Source organism: Cebidichthys violaceus, unplaced genomic scaffold, assembly GCF_023349555.1.
Source record: "Cebidichthys violaceus isolate CVI_PGR_0920_01 unplaced genomic scaffold, fCebVio1.0.p SCAF_6, whole genome shotgun sequence".
In the NCBI taxonomy this organism is placed as follows: Eukaryota; Metazoa; Chordata; class Actinopteri; order Perciformes; family Stichaeidae; genus Cebidichthys; species Cebidichthys violaceus.
The window spans coordinates 4196537-4214161 of record NW_027176816.1 but is presented as its reverse complement, the minus strand read 5'-3'; the positions used below and the strand labels follow the sequence as shown (position 1 = coordinate 4214161).

The window sequence follows — 17625 nt, the reverse complement described above, 5'->3', positions numbered from 1 at the left end:
GAATGTTCTCCTGGTGTAAAGCAGGGAACCCGCTTTAAAATTGACATATTTTCTTTTTAAATAAGTGCTGTGTGGTGGATCTAATTTATGCAGATTTGGAAAAATAACTGATAAATATTTAAATAAACTTTAAATAATTACATTTGAGAATGGAATTTGGTTTGGTGTTTTTTTTTATCTTGTAGGGCTATATTTTTTTAAATAGATCAATTAGTTTGGTTGTACTGTTTGGTAACTTGACCAAACAGTACTAAAACCAAGTGTTAAAAACCAACATGAATATCGATTGTGATAATGTTGTCTATTGTGATCCTGTCTAAACATAATCACAAGGCCAGGTGGGGGACGTGATATTCTTGCCATATGGCCCGCCTTTATTTCAAAGTGTATTTTAATGTCTGTAAGTTAAATTATTTTATTGTGTATCTATTGAACCTTGCAGTGTAAACAAGAAAATGCCCAGAATGCTCAAACCTCTGAGGCTGCACAATCCTTTAAATTCAATTTATAATAAGAAAATATTTAGAAATGCTTACTTTTGCATCTCAAAACAGATATGTTGAGAGATCATCAAGACCTATATCACTGCTTTCATTTTAAACGAATGCCACAATGATACAAAAACACAAAAAACACCCCACGTATGTGATTCCAGATTAAACAATCCGAATATTATGTTCAGCATCTGCAGCCATACTGTTTTTGTTTCTTTTTCATTCATCTCCCAACTTTCAACAACCTGCCCCCATGAGTTGATGGAGGTCTAGTCTCTAGGCCTGATATCTGATTCGCGCCCCTCCATTCTTCCTCCTCCAAACACACATCTTACATTGTACTCTGGCTGGATCTCAGAGCTGGATGAGGTGCTGATGCTCTGGGCCGAGTCCTTGGAGTCTTGTTCCATCAGCTCGGGACGGGGAGCCTCTGGGACCCCGCCGGACGTAACCACAGCCCCCCGAGGACCACCGCGACCACCACACTGATGGAGAGAGACAGGGGTGAAGATAAAGATGGAGGTTTATTAGACATCAACAATGTTAAAGAGACAGTTTTAAAGTGGGGTTGTATGAGTTACCTATCCATAGTAAGTCTATTACCTATAGTAGATGGTGGCCAGTACCAGCGAAGGAGCAAAGCGATGTACTGCTGTGGACGGGGGCAGCAGCAAAACTTATTTAAGACCCCTAAAAAAATGTATATCATTTTAACCGTACGCTATATCTAGAATATTTTTTCACCAATGTACCTTGCAGTCTGATAGCCCTTATCTATGCTCTCTTCAAAGCCACTAGACTACGTTGACAAAAAAAAGGCCTCGTAGAACATGGGCATTGCTGGTCTAATGCTGCCCTGCTCTGTGAGTTTGTTTGTGTTATTGTGTGACTTTGGTGTTTTAAACGGTTAGTTTGGATTCGCAGAAGTCCCATTATAACAGAAATGAACCAACGAATGGAGGCAGCAGTAGACCAGCAACGCCAGTGTTATGCGAGTCAAAATGCTGTTTTTGTCAATGGAGTCCATTTGCTTAGAAGAGAGGAATACATTACGGTTTCAGTTCCCAGTCGGTTATGGCTGTCTGACAGCAAGGTGATGCGGTGCAAAATTTTGCTTGTACTTCTGTCTGTTTCTCCAAACTGGGGGCGTGCTGACCGCCATCTACTGTAGGTAATACACTGGATTTTGGTGAGGATTTTTGCTCCCTGCTTCCAACTCTGCTTCAAATGTTTCAACTCTTCTGTTTTCGAGTGCATTTCTATTAATTATAATGCTATATAGTGAAAAACCTGATAAAAAATACCAGAAATTTGGTTGTGTGTTGACGAAGAAAAGTTTCAATTTCGGTGTTGACATAGTCGAGCAGCTTTCCTGGCATCTATTTGCCTCTGCACCACTACAGATCCAGAAACATTTAAATAAAAATAATGGCAAAGAAAACAAACACAGTTTGTGTGTATAAAACAAGCATGTATGGAACTCCATCATGTTCCAGCTTTAAAAAAGAGTTACTGGCACTCTAAATCTCTGTGTCATCGTCAAAATATTTGTTCAACAGTAGATGAAGGGACAAAAAAACCACTAATTTGACACTAACAGGTTAAACCTGCATCAAAATGTGTTTGTTTTACAACCACATCGTCATAAATGTCGACATCATTACTCTTACCCACAGGCTTTTTATGGAAACATCAGGATGTTGGGGAGTAAAAAAACTGAACTGACTGAACTCTTCCACTCTTCCATTGCAAAACTGTTGCACCAGAAACTACGGTAAGCATGGAGGGTCAAAACAACATCTTCCGAGTTCATCCTGGGCAAGGAGCAGGAACCCGATTTAGATTATTTTGACATTTAGTGAATCAGAATTAGGCCTGAAATAAATTGAAATAAAGAAGCATTTTACTAATATCTATTTAATATAAACACCACAGCATTTGTAAACGGAAAATGTGGTTTAACAGTGATGTGTGTGTGTTTACCAGTAACATGCTGTGCTCCTGTTTGCGGCTGTGTCTGCGAGGTTTGTTGTGTGTGTGCGGTATCAGACCGGCCTGAAAGATGGTTCTGGGTCGAGGCGTCTGTCTCAAACCCAGCTGAGACGCAACTGAAGTCTTGTCCTGTAAACAAACACACATAAACACACACTCAGAGGATTGAATTTCAAGTCTTCCAAAAGAAGCTTTAATGAATTGAAGTTTGTACGCCTGTGGTCGAACCTCGCTGTCGGAGTCCCAGGTAGTTTCCTCCTCCTCTGACTTCTTCCTGCTCCTCTTCCTACTTCCCCCTGAACCTTGGTTACCATCTGAGAAAAGAAACAGCAGGAGATCAACAGAAGGTTCGACAGATGGCTCAAAAAGTAACTCAATATTTTCAAGAGATAGCGTGCAAGTAGCAGGACAGTCACTTTCCTTGTAGTGGAGGAATATGAAATTCCTTTATAACAGGCCAACAAAAGTTAACTTTAATAATGTTTGTATTGCCCTTTCCATTAAACTTCTAAATCTACAGTTCATATCATTACAGGAAACTATTGGACCTTTAAAATATTAAAGTTTTAACAACTATAGATTAAAATATTTCAAATACAATGCGCTGTAATACAGAAACAACATAAAACATGTGTCACTGTCGTGTGTGTGTGTGTGTGTGTGTGTGTGTGTGTTACCTTGAGGTGAGGCGGCGTCTCCGTTCTGCTTGGGGCTGAAGGGGGAGGGCGGTTCAGCCGCGGTCAGAGGGCTGTTCTCATTGGTCAGCTCCACGCCACTGTCGTTCTCCGATAGGCCTTTAGCTGGAGGCTTGTCTCCGTTCACTGGCGCCTGAGGATAGAGACAGAGGGAAGGTGACTCATAGACTTTAACCTGATTGACTTTTACTGAAAAGATGCTCAGATTATTAGATTTATTGATTCACTGATTGAAGTGAGGAAGACAAAGATGTGAAGAGTGAAAACTACTCCCAGGGTGCATTTCAGAAAGAAACATCCTAATTCAATGCTTTAAGTTTTGTTCCAAAGACTAAGAATATGCTGTTGGAAAAACGTACTTTTTAAATCTACTTCTTAAATGATCTAACTTCTGGATTCTGGGTTAATTTTGATTTAATGATCCACCTGATGCATTCAATTCAATTGTTTTTTTAAACTTGATTTTACTCCCACGATACTTCGCCTCGTGGTAACCACACTGCTTTCCGACTGGCTACCTGAAGCTGGAGCTGCGTGCACATTGAAATCATGACGGGGAAAAGGAAAATCATTTTCTCTTAATGACAAACTAATGCGCAGCGGGAAAGCACCTGTGGTTGAAATAGATTGACACTTCCTGGTCACGTAATAAAACTCTGCCAATCCTCAACTGGCCATTCACCTGCATGTACCGCCGGCACTGCAGTAACACAGAGCAAGGCATATAACGGCAAAGCCTCATCCTAAACTAGCCCTTAGAAAAGACAAAGGAATTGGCAGCAAGCCTGTAAAAAGGGAAGCTTTTTATTTCATAACTTTATGCTTTAATGCTATGTCAATTAGATGGTTATAGAGCTTATAGTGATCAATTTGACCCAGACAGACATCACTATCAGTAATTTCCACTGTATTTTTTATTTTATATGAAGCCTTCTATAAGTACTCACTACAATATAGAAGCTAACGAAGAATAAAGAAAGACTACAGAGAGTGTTGCCTGTGACAACAGACCCACCCACAGCTGAGGATGACGATGACAGTGTGTTTAATGTGCTGGCTGACATCGACGCTCAACATCCCCAAAGGCTGTCGGTAAGCATCACGTCCACAACACATACAAGTAAACACCAGAGCCTCTGGCTGCACAGGTATGATGCATGCTGTTAAACGGTCACGTGATATTCCTGTAGTTCTACAAGCGTGACACTGAGCTACGTGCGCAACCTGTTGAGTCATGGCTCGGAGTGCTAAACATCCCAAATCTTCTAATGCTCGAAGCACAATGGACGATCCCTTTGCCAAAAACCCCATTTAGGAGCATTCCCACTAGCCACGTACTGGCTTATTGTACCAGCTTGTATTGTGTATTGTCTGCTGTTTATGACCAGTAATATTCACTAATATTTAAAGGTTTTCTGCACATGAAATGACATCTGACACAAAACATTTTGTTCAAGCTACGCCTTGCAAGGAACATCACAAGCACTGAAATGTTTTTTTGTTGACCAAACTAAATTAATTAACACAAAGCAGCTGCTGATTAGACAAATAATCTAAACCCTAAAGCTCTTGAATTAATGTCTTTTGCAAGATGGAGCCAAACTCCGCCTTCCCCTTGGGGCGTTGTTTTCATTAATGAAACACATTCTTGCCCTCATAAAAGTCACAGAAAAAGGTGTGAAAATCAAACACTACTGCTGCAATGGAGCCGCTATAGTTTGACAATTGACATGTCAGAGACTGTCAGGCGTGCCCCAATGTCAACCTGAGGTTAACCGCCTGACTCAACACAAACAGTGCAGAGACCATAGAAGAATAACACAGAATCTGTGAGAGGCATTAGCTACCAGTGACAGTGAGCCATTTGTTGAGAGAGAGAGATCAGCACAGGTGGCCTGAAGGTGAGCAGAAAAGCGTTTGTGTTACTGTTTTTCTCTGCATCGCTTCATCTCTCACCTCGACAGCGGTGAAGGAGTCAGCCTTGGAGGCGCATATCCGTGGCAACCATGCTCAGCTCAGCTCTTGTTCGGACTTGTGCTTGATACATTTAAATGTGTCTGATTACAGCTGATCCCCACTCTGTATAAAAGATGTACAGATACTGATGTATTTAGGTAACAGCTAGGAAGATTTAGACACACGTGTGTCTAAATATGTGTGTGTGTGTGTGTGTGTGTGTGTGTGTGTGTGTGTGTGTGTGAGAGAGAAAACTAGGGATGTACAGCACTGGTAACAAAACAGCTACAGTTGGAAACTATTGTTAACCCTCCGAACCCCAACACAAATGTCAAATTAATCATCAAAGTAATTAATCTTGCTTTTTTTCTTTTCTTATGATTTATGCCATAACTTTGTTATACTGCCCAAAAGACATGTTTGAGTTCTCTCTCCTTCTAGCCATGGTCGTGCTGTTTCCGTAAAGCATGCATTGCTACTTTTTAATACGTTTTTAATCGTTTTTACCACTGGGGTAATCGCTGACTGTACACTTTGACGTTAACACAAAACATTGCTTCACCATGAAAAAAATAAGAACTTGTGACAGCTCTTAGCTAAATGTTAAACATTCTTTATGGAAAGACAATTTAGGTAAAAGATAATTTTTTTATCTCACAGAAATCAGTCCCGGTGAAGGGTTTAATACATCTATAATTACATGTGTTTGATAAATAAGATAAAATAAGATCAAGCATTTTACCTGCGTTCCCTCAACTGATTCAACAGAGACACAATTAAATAAATTATGACAGCATTCAAAATATGTAAAGTATCCTTTAAATATTATGTTAGCCAGCATTGTTATTCGTTAACTAACAAATTAAATATAAGTCTTTGTGCAACTGGAGTGACTATGTGGTCAGGGCACACAATGTACCAGCCAAAAGCTGGTAAAATATGCAAGTGGTTGTTAGATTTGCTTCACTCACCAGCCAAAAAAACAAACAAAAAACAATGATTATACATTGAGTGGCTGGTCAAATTAAAACGTTCACGAGCCATTTGGCCGGTGCAAATGAGTACATTTTGCAACCAGTATGTGGTTGGCAACATTAAACTGTTGGTTACAGTTGTAACTGTAAACTGTTAAAACAATACAAGTCAAACAGGACTTTAGTTTCATACACAATGAGTCTTTAATTTACAAATAATGTTGATTTAGTGCAAAAGAGACAAAGATGGAACAAAGCAGAGAGACGGAGCAGCTGTTCAACAAATGGAGAAACTGAGATTGTGCTGACTTTTTAAGGAAAAATCCCAGCTACGCATATCTGAGGCTGTTTGTGATTGTTAAACGTTGTAAAAAAAAGGGAATGCATGTGGTGTGTGAGAATGGTTGCGATGCCAAATCTCCCCAATAATAAATGAACCCAGTGAACCTGTGAATAAAGTGTGTGCTCCAGATGGTTGAGAGTGAAAACTGCTGGCAGGAATAAGAGGAGGGAAAGAGACTGACAGAAAAAGAGAGTGAATAAGTCAGCAGGGTCACCAAAAAACATTCTGAATAATTCTTTAGGGACAAGAACATGTACAGAAAACGATGCAGAAGCATTGGTCGAGGAGAAAGTCTGACCTGATGGCTGCTCTAGACCAAAGGTCAGAGATTAAAAAAAAAATCGATTGGGATTATCTCCATAAATATCTCTAGCAAGGAGCATTTGTTTGAAGAAGCCATCACATGTTTATACTGCATTGGCTACTGTGTAGAGTCGTAATCTGTCCATCTGCCCAGACAAATAAACAGAGTGGAGCTGCAGAGTGTCCAGGTCTATGGGTTTGAATGGTAGGCAGTGGTTTTCAGGCCAGATGTAGCTCACTGTGTTTTGTTTTTGATTTGATTTTCAATTGTAGGAAAAAGAAACAATCCCGGTGAAAATCGGTGCAGTCTGTGTGTTGCTTTCAGCCCATTCATTCAGCTTTTAAAATCTTCACATTTTGCTTTAATTGAGGCAGCTTTTCAGTGGATAAAAGTTGGATAAGTGTCTCTTCCTGAGCCTTAAATCTGAAAAAGGTTCCATCAGTCTCTTCTTGACTGGACTGTGTTAAATGAAAATGGGCATAAAGTAAACTGACCTCCATGACCTCTCTGATATTTTAACAGCCAAGGATGAAAGATCACAGCTGGAGGACATCTGAGTCCCTGCAGCACAGCTGTATGTTAGCGGCCTCGGCTGCCACATGCACACTCCTCTTACACTAACTAACACATTGGAACATTAAAAAAAATAGATAGACTGACCTTGGGGCTCAATTTAGCAGCTTCCTGTTTCTCATTCATATATTTACACCCAGTAAGGACTTCTGATTGTTGACAGAAAAATGCCTCTGCAGGACAACTTGGGGCTGACAACATCCACGGAAACGTCTCGGACATGAATGCGTCCACCTTCGTTTGTAACTTTTCCATCCAGCTTAGAAATAATCAACAAAAGATATGACATCATCAACAGCTGGTTCTATTTCTAGATCTTCGGATTCAACATTTTCCCGCCTGAACAACATTCAACTTTGATTGGTTTGGTAATTTTCTCTTTGTGACTGTTTCAAATTTCAGACCTTTTGTTCTAAGGCATAGCCCCTTGAATACATTTAATCCAACCAATGGCAATCCAGTGAAAGAGGGTACTCCACAGCTGCAGCAGAAAGAAAGCCAAGACACAAAGACGCAGTGAGAGTGAACCTCCACAGCAAGTCTGAGCTCTTCATTGTTGGGCTCCAGGTTGAAAATGCTTTGAGCGATGTTTTGTCTCACATAATGACTAATCGAGCGCACCAATAAAGGTGTGAGACATTATTTTATAGGCTGCAAGTCTCTGCCAAAACTTTGTTATATACATATCCTAACTCAGACAATCTTTGTTTACAGTTGCAGCAGTTAAAGGATGCTTTTCAGCACCTGCTGAAGCGACTTTCTGGCCTAATTTGTGTCTTTCAGGTTTTGCTCGACACATAACTCATCCTCCTCTGAGCAGACATACAGACAAGATGATGACCTGCTTCTGCTTCTATTAAGGAATGTAACCATCCTCTTTTCAGCACCACATCAATGTATGCTTCTATTTTTAGCTGCACTATAAAATGTATATAGAAAATGATGATGATACATTTGCCAGTGGAGATACACCGATTGCAATTTTCTTGGCCGATTCCAAAAGTGTGACCTGCCGATTCAGATTTTTGCAGATTCAGATCTTCTTTCTAGGAACTATAATTAACAACAAGTCTATAGATTAACTTTTTTTGCCACCATCACGGAACGTCCCAAAAAAAAATTGAACCGCCCGTCTTTGAAGAATTGATCCTCTCCTCTCCTTTCTCTCGGTGAGAGCGTCAGTTAAATCAGAGTTTGTGTGACTATTACCATCATCATTATCCTCCATTAACCTGCCTTCCTTGGTATCCATCACTCCTCCTCTGTGCTGCTGGCAGACATGAACATGCCCAATGAAGCATTAAAGTAACACAAATTACCCTCTTCTCCCCCCTCTGCCTCCCTCTTTTCTCTCTTTTATAGTACAAATAATGTGCCTACAACTATTTCAATCACCACTACTATAGTGCCAATTGTGTGGAACATGTGTCTCATGCATCCTGCACTCTCCATGACTCGGTGTGTGTTTGCTAAAGCAGTATGTTAAGTCTTGCATTGTGCAGATTTCACCAACCTACGTCAAGCACACATTCCACACCGAACAACAGTCTGCCCCGCGGCGCACCGGCGACGGCCTGTCAAAACATCTTAGCGAGGCCTAAATGATTAGAAGCGGCACACGGCTAACACTCGGACAGGACTGCCCCAAAACCCTGCGCGCAGTAAACTGTTACGGCTCAGAGAGTGTAATCTTTTGTTGGCAAAGAAAATGCAGTTTGTTTTAAGTTTTTGTTTTGTTTTTGTTTGTGATGCTGTAAACCTCTTCAACAATGCAAGCTTGCAAAATTTACAACAAGTAGAGAGTGGAATGAAGCCCAGCATCTCCCGTCCTCCTCAGTACTTTGCAGACAGTTACACAACTCCAAGATGCACAAAATGAACTTGTCTTGCTCAAAAATCCATATTTGTCCTTATACCTGTGCTATTTATCAATCTAGACTGATTTTAAAAACTCAACAGCAGTGTCTCTTTACCCCAAATTATGACCATCGTGTAGGAACTACTTTCCTTCTACTGAAAGCGTGCATCTACTCGTGGACGAGAATCCATCTCAGCATTAAAACATTAATGCCGTCCTCCTCGGCTGAGCTGTAACGTTAGCTAGCTAAGTGGTGCTAAGATGAGTCGGCAGTATCGAGTGTGGATGCACGCTTCCTTCCTAGACGCAGGGGAGACACTGGTTTTATAGGAGCGAGCAGGTAAGGGGGTTTGTTGGTGACAAAGCTGCCTCCATACTCGTCACCTGCCTCTGGATCAGCGAATAGCAAAAATCATACGCAGTAGCCAAGTTTCTACCAGTAGAGAGCAGTCACTATGCATATGTTAACACAATGTAGAATTCATTAACTTTGCACTTAAATGTAAAGATTAAGACCTGAATCCATCAGCAACACTTGATTTCCTTTATCATTGTTTTTCAGCTGAAAAAAGTGGTTTGTGGTTTAGTTACTCTTTTAGGATTTGTCCTCCATGTTGGGTTAACAATTACCCGCCTGCTGTCAAGCCGTCTAAACTTGACATGAATACCTCCAGTCCTCATATCACACTTGTGAAGATGTGGTAAGCCGGTTAACATGGAGATGGGCAAACAATACACAGAAGAGAGGGATTAAAGTTGTGATCATAAGAAGAAGAAAAAAGGACAGATGGAGAGAAAAGAGAGAAGGAAAGAAAAAAGGATAGCAGATGGTGAAGGGAAGGAAGTGTTCCTCTCAGACGGAGTGATATACGAGAGTGAAAAAGAGGAACCAGCAGTAACGTACGACAGGAGCCTCATTAAGTGTGTGTGTGTGAGTGTGTGTCTGTGGTTGTAAGTGTGTGTGCACATAAGCATGTGTGTGTGTGGGTACATATGAAACAAAGAGTAAAAGTGTGTGTACAGATTGTGAAAGTTTCTGTGTTGCTGCCTTCAAATGGGACTTGTGAGCTCGTGGTTACAAAACAGAGGTCGTGTACACGATCTGCTTGGCGTTCAAGTGGTTAAGTCGTGAAAACACCGCTGCTAGGCAACGACAACATGGACGCTTGTGAGTGTACTGTCACCGTATGGAAGCCGCAGAAGCTAACTATTTAGCAAGCCAGCGCGCCGGGAACGTGATGCGGGAAATGCAAGGGCGCAATACTGGAGACTAATTCACTACAGGTCACCGAAATAAGCATTTTTCAGCCATTATGAACGTCTTCCCGGTGGTGTAACCTCACTGCGGGTTTTACCTGTGTCGGGTACAGACTAAAAACTGCCTCGGAAAAATCACCCAGCGTGGCGCCGTGGGGGTTCACACACCACAGTCTTCGCTTCAAAATCTACCAACCACTCATAACAGTGATAAAAATAAAGTTAAAGATATTAAAATGAGTACCCATTTGTGCAGCATGCACATTAATATCAGTTGATAGGATGCATAAAATCAAGTCATAAGGAATGCAGCAGTGAAAATAAGATAAAATACGATAAAAAAAGATGAATAGAATGCAGAATTTCAGACTGATTAAATGTTAACTATGAAAGTTTGACATCTTGACAAATGAAAAAATATGAGATTGCTGAAACTTTCTCAGACATAATTTCAAATTACAAAGAAAAACTCCATATGACTAAAAATTACAATATATTAGTGGTGTAACTGGAGCCTTGTAGACCAGCTGCTATAATCAAACAACAAAGGGATCTGTATCTGCCAATATGGATCATCAGTGATGGGCAATTAGTACCATCGGCAAACGGGATCAAGGATCATTGAAAGTTGTATTTGCTCCCTTTTTTCTTTTCTTCTTTTTTTTTTCGCTGATCCGATCTGTGATCAGATCCGTGACTCCGATCTGAACCGTGACTTTTATGATCCGTTGCACCCCTACAATATATTAACTAACCCTTGATCAAAAAATGAGCTTCCAAGGACCATTCCTGATGTCAGCCAACACGTGTCGAGAAAACTGAGCTTTCAGAAAATTTCCACTCACGAGGTTGTGAATCTGACAAGAGGGGAGTGTTCATATGGACTCTTCTCGTTAGCACGGTAAACACGATTTGAGGGCAGCATGTGAATCAGTAAACATGCGTGTGTGTGTTTGTGTGTGCGTGAACCCATATAAAGAAGCAATTGTCCTTCCATAAATCCTTTTTCTTGCCTCCTTCCTTCCTCCCTCCCCTCTTTACTGCCTCCATCCTTCTATCTATACCACATATCCTCTCTGTGTAGATGCAGCTGTGGTGTGTACGTGTGTGTGCGTGTTAGTGTGTGTGTGTGTGTGTGTGTGTGTATGGCACGTGCACACACCATCACAGCCAACATGCATTCTCAATTAGGCCCATATAACATGCTGGCACTCTTGTCCGGGCATCTGCCTTGGCATCGACACACACTCTTTTAAAACAACAGCTGGCACAGAGAAAGGTTCAGGGAGTGGTCGTAAGTGTGTGTGTGTGTGTGTGTGTGTGTGTGTGTGTGTGTGTGTGTATGTGGGTGTTAATACGAGGGACTGTGGTTTTTGTAAATGGCTTTAACTTTCTTTTTCCATATAGACAAAGGTAAGAGCACACTGTGACCTCTCATGGCTGTAACCTGTGTGTGTGTGTGTGTGTGTGTGTGTGTGTGTGTGTGTGTGTGTGTGACTCACTGTGGCTGTCATGTTGTTGCTGTCATCCATGATAGCAGCAGAGTATTTGTTGGAAGGCATCTTTGTTGCAGTCGACTGGTCCAGAGGCTGTGCTGACTCCTTTTCAAACCTGGACGAGACACAAAATAAAACAGGACTAAAGACCTGGTGTTGTGGATCATCAACAGTCAATATCACAGCATCGTCATTAACTGTTTGTATGCTTCCCTGTTGCGCTTTTTGAAAATCATCTGTCAGCTTCTGCGCTTGCAGCCAAAATCTGAGAGCTTTCTTATAAATCCATTCAAATGTTCTCAATGACACCAATTCAATTCAAAACTAAAAATATATATTTTCATCTCCTGAATATCTCCACTATACAACGATAAAATATTTATGTTAAATTATCTCTAATCGACAGTAATTAATGACCAGAAATACAGTTGTGAGACTGAAAAAGTGTAGAAGCCGAGGCTCTAACAGACAGAGAAAGACTGGAAGAGGAGAGGATGACGCTGGCCTCTCCCGTCCTCCATGAGTGGGTAGGAGCAGATCTGACATGCCCTTACCTGAGGTAAACAGATACACAAGCCTGTCTGAATGTGTGTATATGTGTGTGTGTGTGTGTGTGTGTGTGTGTGTGTGTGTGTGTGTGTGTGTGTGAATGAACAAAATAAGTGACAGTGTATGCGTTTGTACATGCATTATGTATGCAGTCCTTCTGCATTCTTCTTTTCATTGTGTGACTGCACATTCTTTGGAGCCTCCATGCTGCTGTACATGAATGCATATTTTGATTTGAATGTAAGTGTGTGTGTGTGTGTGTGTGTGTGTGTGTGTGTGTGTGTGTGTGTGTGTGTGTGTGTTTTAGTTTCAATTTCAAGGAGGTGACAGGTCAATAGCTTTGTCAAACAAGCATGGACAGAGAGACCTGCAGACCTCAGGTAGCCAGCCGACTGTCAGTTTTAGTTTTACTCACGTTAATCTGCCTGGAAATCCGTAGAAACAAATCACACAATAACATGGAAAAATGCAAATGTAAAACAAAAAAAAGAAAACTCTTAGAGGGGAAAAAGAAAGTGATTGTGCAGGAGAAAATAAGTACAACCACCTTGTATGTTCAATGCATTCTTGTGTAGTCTGCACAAGTTAATCCAATTCAAAATATTATCTCACTAACTTTTGTTTGCCGTGTCCAGCCTCAAAAATGACCAGAGTTAAATCAATACCTCTGTGTCAGAGTCTACAAAAAATGACATGTTATTTTGGACACCAGGAAATTGGGATATTGTAGTATTTTCTACACTAAATCGAATACAAATAAGTTGTGAAATAGTTGCAGTCCTAAACATTCAGCATTAAAAATGTCAACCACTGATTATATTCACTAGGAGGCTCTAAATGATGCTTGGTTACCTCTTCATGGCGTGTTTGGACAGGACAGGAGGCGCGATTACAGCAACACGTAACTTGCTTGACATTATATTGACTCTTGCCGCTAAAATGTAATGTTTCTATGTTGTGAGGAGCAGCTTTCAGTCCCCAAAAAGAAAGGTGAGTTCCTAAAATGTGACTTGTCTGAACAGATTTATGTCCCCACAGCGTGAGTAATGCGTGTTCACACACAGACTGTGGTGGCTGGCAGGAGGAAGTCACGTTGTTCTGTGTGCAGAGGTGGTTGCCCTCTGACTGACACAAACTGTCTCTGACATCAATAGGTTACATATTAACAATCTGAGTTCAGGGACTCTCCCCTTCACCCGGCTGCAGAGAGGTGAAGGAGTTCATGACTCAAACGGGACATCCACTCCCTGCTCCTTCTCTTCCCACCGTTGGCCTATGACCTGCACACAAAAAGCAGACCAAACAGGTGCCTGCTGCTAACCATCATTCAGACCTGGATTCGTTTCTGCAGGTGACATTTGCAGATTTGGTAAAGTTACCTTTGCTAGCACTTACTTGTGACTCCTTTCTAAAAACAAATCATCCAAGAGGGAAACAAAACATGATGGGACGACCAACCCGGTGAAGTCTATATGCCTTATCGACATAATTGAGCGAGTAAAAGCCTAATGTTAGCCTATAAACTAACTACAGCATGGTCGCGTGACTTCACGTCACCACCACTGAGTTAAGAGAAGACTAGTGTTTGGCATGATGATGTTCAGTATTGTCATTTAGCCATAATCCATAAGACATCATTTACTTTGTAGAACAAAATGATAAAAAAATCTCCTACGCTTTTGATTTATTTATATGATTTTTGCAGCATGTTTTGCATGATGTGTCTTTATTTGTCACGATTATTAATCCTAAAAACGTTATTTTATCCATAAAGAGTTTATAAATAGATTTTACAGACACAACATATATCAATATTGGGATGTAAAATTACATATAGTGTGATAGAGGATTTTATATCAATTTTGAGGCAGTTCTTAGATTGCTGTGATATGAATGTATAGTTCTCCCTAAAACCATAAACGTTAAATTACAAAAAGTTAATAGAATACACCCAACCCCATATGTATGAATGAATGCTGAATGCTTTTGCCATCTTAACATCTTGTAGCGTTACTGTTTACTGAATGTGTCTGTGGTTGTTTGCCGTTTTCCTTGAAAATGACGATTAAGTAACAATGTGTGTGTCGATACGGCCCTGAATCTTTATAATTAGGTGTTCATTGCTGTATCTTTGCAGAAACATGTTTCAACTTTTAGAAACGGAGAAGTGAGAATGAATTAGAAGAACTGAGGAAAGACTGAGGGCAGAGAGGCGTGAGGGGCCCAGGAAAAGGGGACAAAAAGTACGAGGCGGGGGGGGGGCTTCACATCAAAGTTGTGTCTGGTGGCGAGAGATTAGGGACCGCATTGCAAGAGGGGATTGTTCACTCCCCAAAGGGAATGCTCCTCAGGGTCTCTCGCTGGGGGCTGCATTCCTTGTCTGTCATGTATTTTATGGCCCCTTCAGGCTCAGATCCAGTCCTACAGTTTATACATTGGCTACTTTGTTTCCTATTGTAAAGACTGCATTCATACAGTATATCATCCACTCACTCATAAGACTGGATCACAAGCACCCGTTTTGAATTGCAACACCAAAACCATAAACATTACTAGATTAGAGATTAAATTACTAGTAAAATACTATTTTTATATATTTTCTTACCAAGCTAACACGACTCCTTCAGTGCACTACAGCTAAAGACAACTAACTGGACTAAGTGTATCGGGATGCATTGACCCATATCGGAGCTGATCCTGACCCTTTTAAGTGGGTCAGGTATCAGCACATTAAACACGGTTTCTTTCCCGATGTAATTATAAAAATTCAGTGGTTCAGTTCCATTGATCGGGCCGTCAACTGTAAACATTTTAAATTTAAGGGGGAAAAAAAGCACAGGAAGCGGACCAGGCTATCAAAATTGGCGGATTAATGGAGAGAAAAGGTACAATTGATTCATACATGTAACCTGATACCAGGTTATCGTTGTCTGATCTGGGAGTTTTTCTTCTTAGAACTTTAACTCTTTCACTTAAGTTTTCAGTTCATGAAAGTTAATTGTAACATTTAGGTCACCTAAAAATGTCGTATTCGGCGTTGGGTTGTACTTAGCACCACCCTCACGTATCACTTCTGGTTCCAAGAAAACAAGATGCCGATGACCAGAAACCAAGATGTCGGCATACAAAACGGTGAACTCAAGGCTTCAAAACCGTAGTCCATAAACCAGTGGCATATATGTACATTTAAAGACGCACTGGTTGCTGCAAGTGCTCCCCCTAGGCATACTGGTCCTGAAGAGATCCCATTCAAATGTGATGGGGGACTAAATCCAGTTTAATGCATTCTCTCTATAACTAACAGACAACAAGTTTACCAAACAAGAACTCCCCTATCTTCCATTTACTAAGCTTACATTCATATTTTACAGGCCTGCTAAAAGTCACCCATCATGCACCAACCCTACCGTTATAGTCCCTGGAGTACATTCTTCCTCCAATGTCCTTCCTTACAAGCTGTAAATGTCCCGCCTCATTTCTCCTGATGCTTGACGATAAATCCTAGATCATTTTTCAATGTGAAAATATATGCCAACGCTAGAGAGAAGTCATAGACAGCTCTGGTGGCTTAATATGATTAAGAAATGTCATCTTCTCCTGAAAACCACTTCCAATATGAATATAATAAATGAGGATAATCACATGATGATCACAGTGTGAAACACACCTCAGCCATAAAACTTAGTTTAACTGCAGACAGTTAAAGCCCCTGCAGCAAACTAACTGCAGTGAACTGCTCTCCATGAGCCAGACAATCCGACACAACAGGTTTTAGTTAATCACAGCGCAATATTCATATTTTCCAGTTGTACAATATTATCAGAACATGCCAGCTCCCGTCCTCTCAAGATTAAGTCGACATTAATCAGTAAAAAAAGTCATCACTATTAAAGACTTTTTGTTTGAAATACGATTTAAAACATACAAAAGACTATCCAAAGAATGTATTCATAACACAGTGATGAATGGTTAAGAAAAAGGAAAGTAAAGCAAATATTAACTTCACACTGATTTTAACGAGCCATGTTATATTCTATATATATACACGTTATATACTTGTGACTCTAGGGAAATGTAATGGGTGGCTTTTTTCTACTACCTTCTGTCTATTTATACACTAAACGATTCATTTTGATTAACTGACAATGAAAATAAACATGTCCTTGTCTTGGTATATATTTTGCTTTCATTCAGTTTAATATTTAGTGTTACTTTACTCATTTACTTGTTAAGAGTTGCTTAACATTGATTGCCATTGTTTTCAGCACAATAATAATAAAGCTGTATCTAGTTTGGCAGCCCAGATCAACATACTGACACTTTGAATATTAGAAATGTTTTGAATGCTAAATCTGAGGCCAGTTAACCTCATACAGTTGTGTTTTTTTAGTGTAAACAAATAGTATTAGTTGAAGTCTTGTCAATTCATGCTATTATATATATATATATATATATATATATATATATATATATATATATATATATATATATACACCATACACCACATACACCATATATACACCATATATATAGCATGTGAAGTGATGTCAATATTCCCTTGGATTAACTTTATCATTCACTTCTGAGTGACTCCTCCCCTTCACTTCCCACCGCGTGGCTTCTTTCTGCATTTTAAAGTGACTCTAACATGAATGAGAATACTTTTTTATTTGTCAGCACATACATGTGTACCTGCCAGTCTAACAATATGCTGCAAGCTCTACTAATAAATCACCGAGGGACAAGAGAGCAGTAATCCTAGAAGAAGGAAGTTCATCCGGTAAACCTGCACCGTCAGAACATGTTCAAACGGTTCAAACACCGGAGCGCGTTCAAAACCAGGAAACACACAGTACAATTCCCATCGTGCAAACCTCAAAGGATATGCAACTAAACCAGGTGTAACTTAAGTCCGCAGTTAACCCTGCAGGGAAAACACATGGGGTTCGTGTAAGATCACTATTCTGCACCAACACACACTATTTCAAGTCGTAATAACAGCACTATAACAACATATTAAGCACGACAATTTGCTTCAAACGCCCCACTAAGAACCAGCAGCAACGTTAAAATATTACAGAAATACAAACTCTATGATAACAATAGATACTGTGAAGTAAAAAAGAAGTTACCT

The 17625-nt window shown here is 40.3% G+C and overlaps 1 protein-coding gene across 2 annotated transcripts in view; it reads right to left on the bottom strand.

Annotated features, from left to right (window-relative positions):
• Positions 1–17625, bottom strand: part of dnmt3bb.1 (DNA (cytosine-5-)-methyltransferase 3 beta, duplicate b.1) — a 32570-nt gene that overhangs the window by 14210 nt on the left and 735 nt on the right. For both annotated transcript variants that reach the window (XM_068733884.1, XM_068733885.1), the window contains exons 2-6: positions 11949–12057; positions 3164–3314; positions 2715–2800; positions 2478–2615; positions 830–979 (exon numbers count right to left, since the gene is read on the bottom strand). In XM_068733884.1, coding sequence (XP_068589985.1) covers positions 830–979; positions 2478–2615; positions 2715–2800; positions 3164–3314; positions 11949–12057 — 634 coding nt within the window. The remainder of the gene's footprint in view (positions 1–829; positions 980–2477; positions 2616–2714; positions 2801–3163; positions 3315–11948; positions 12058–17625) is intronic.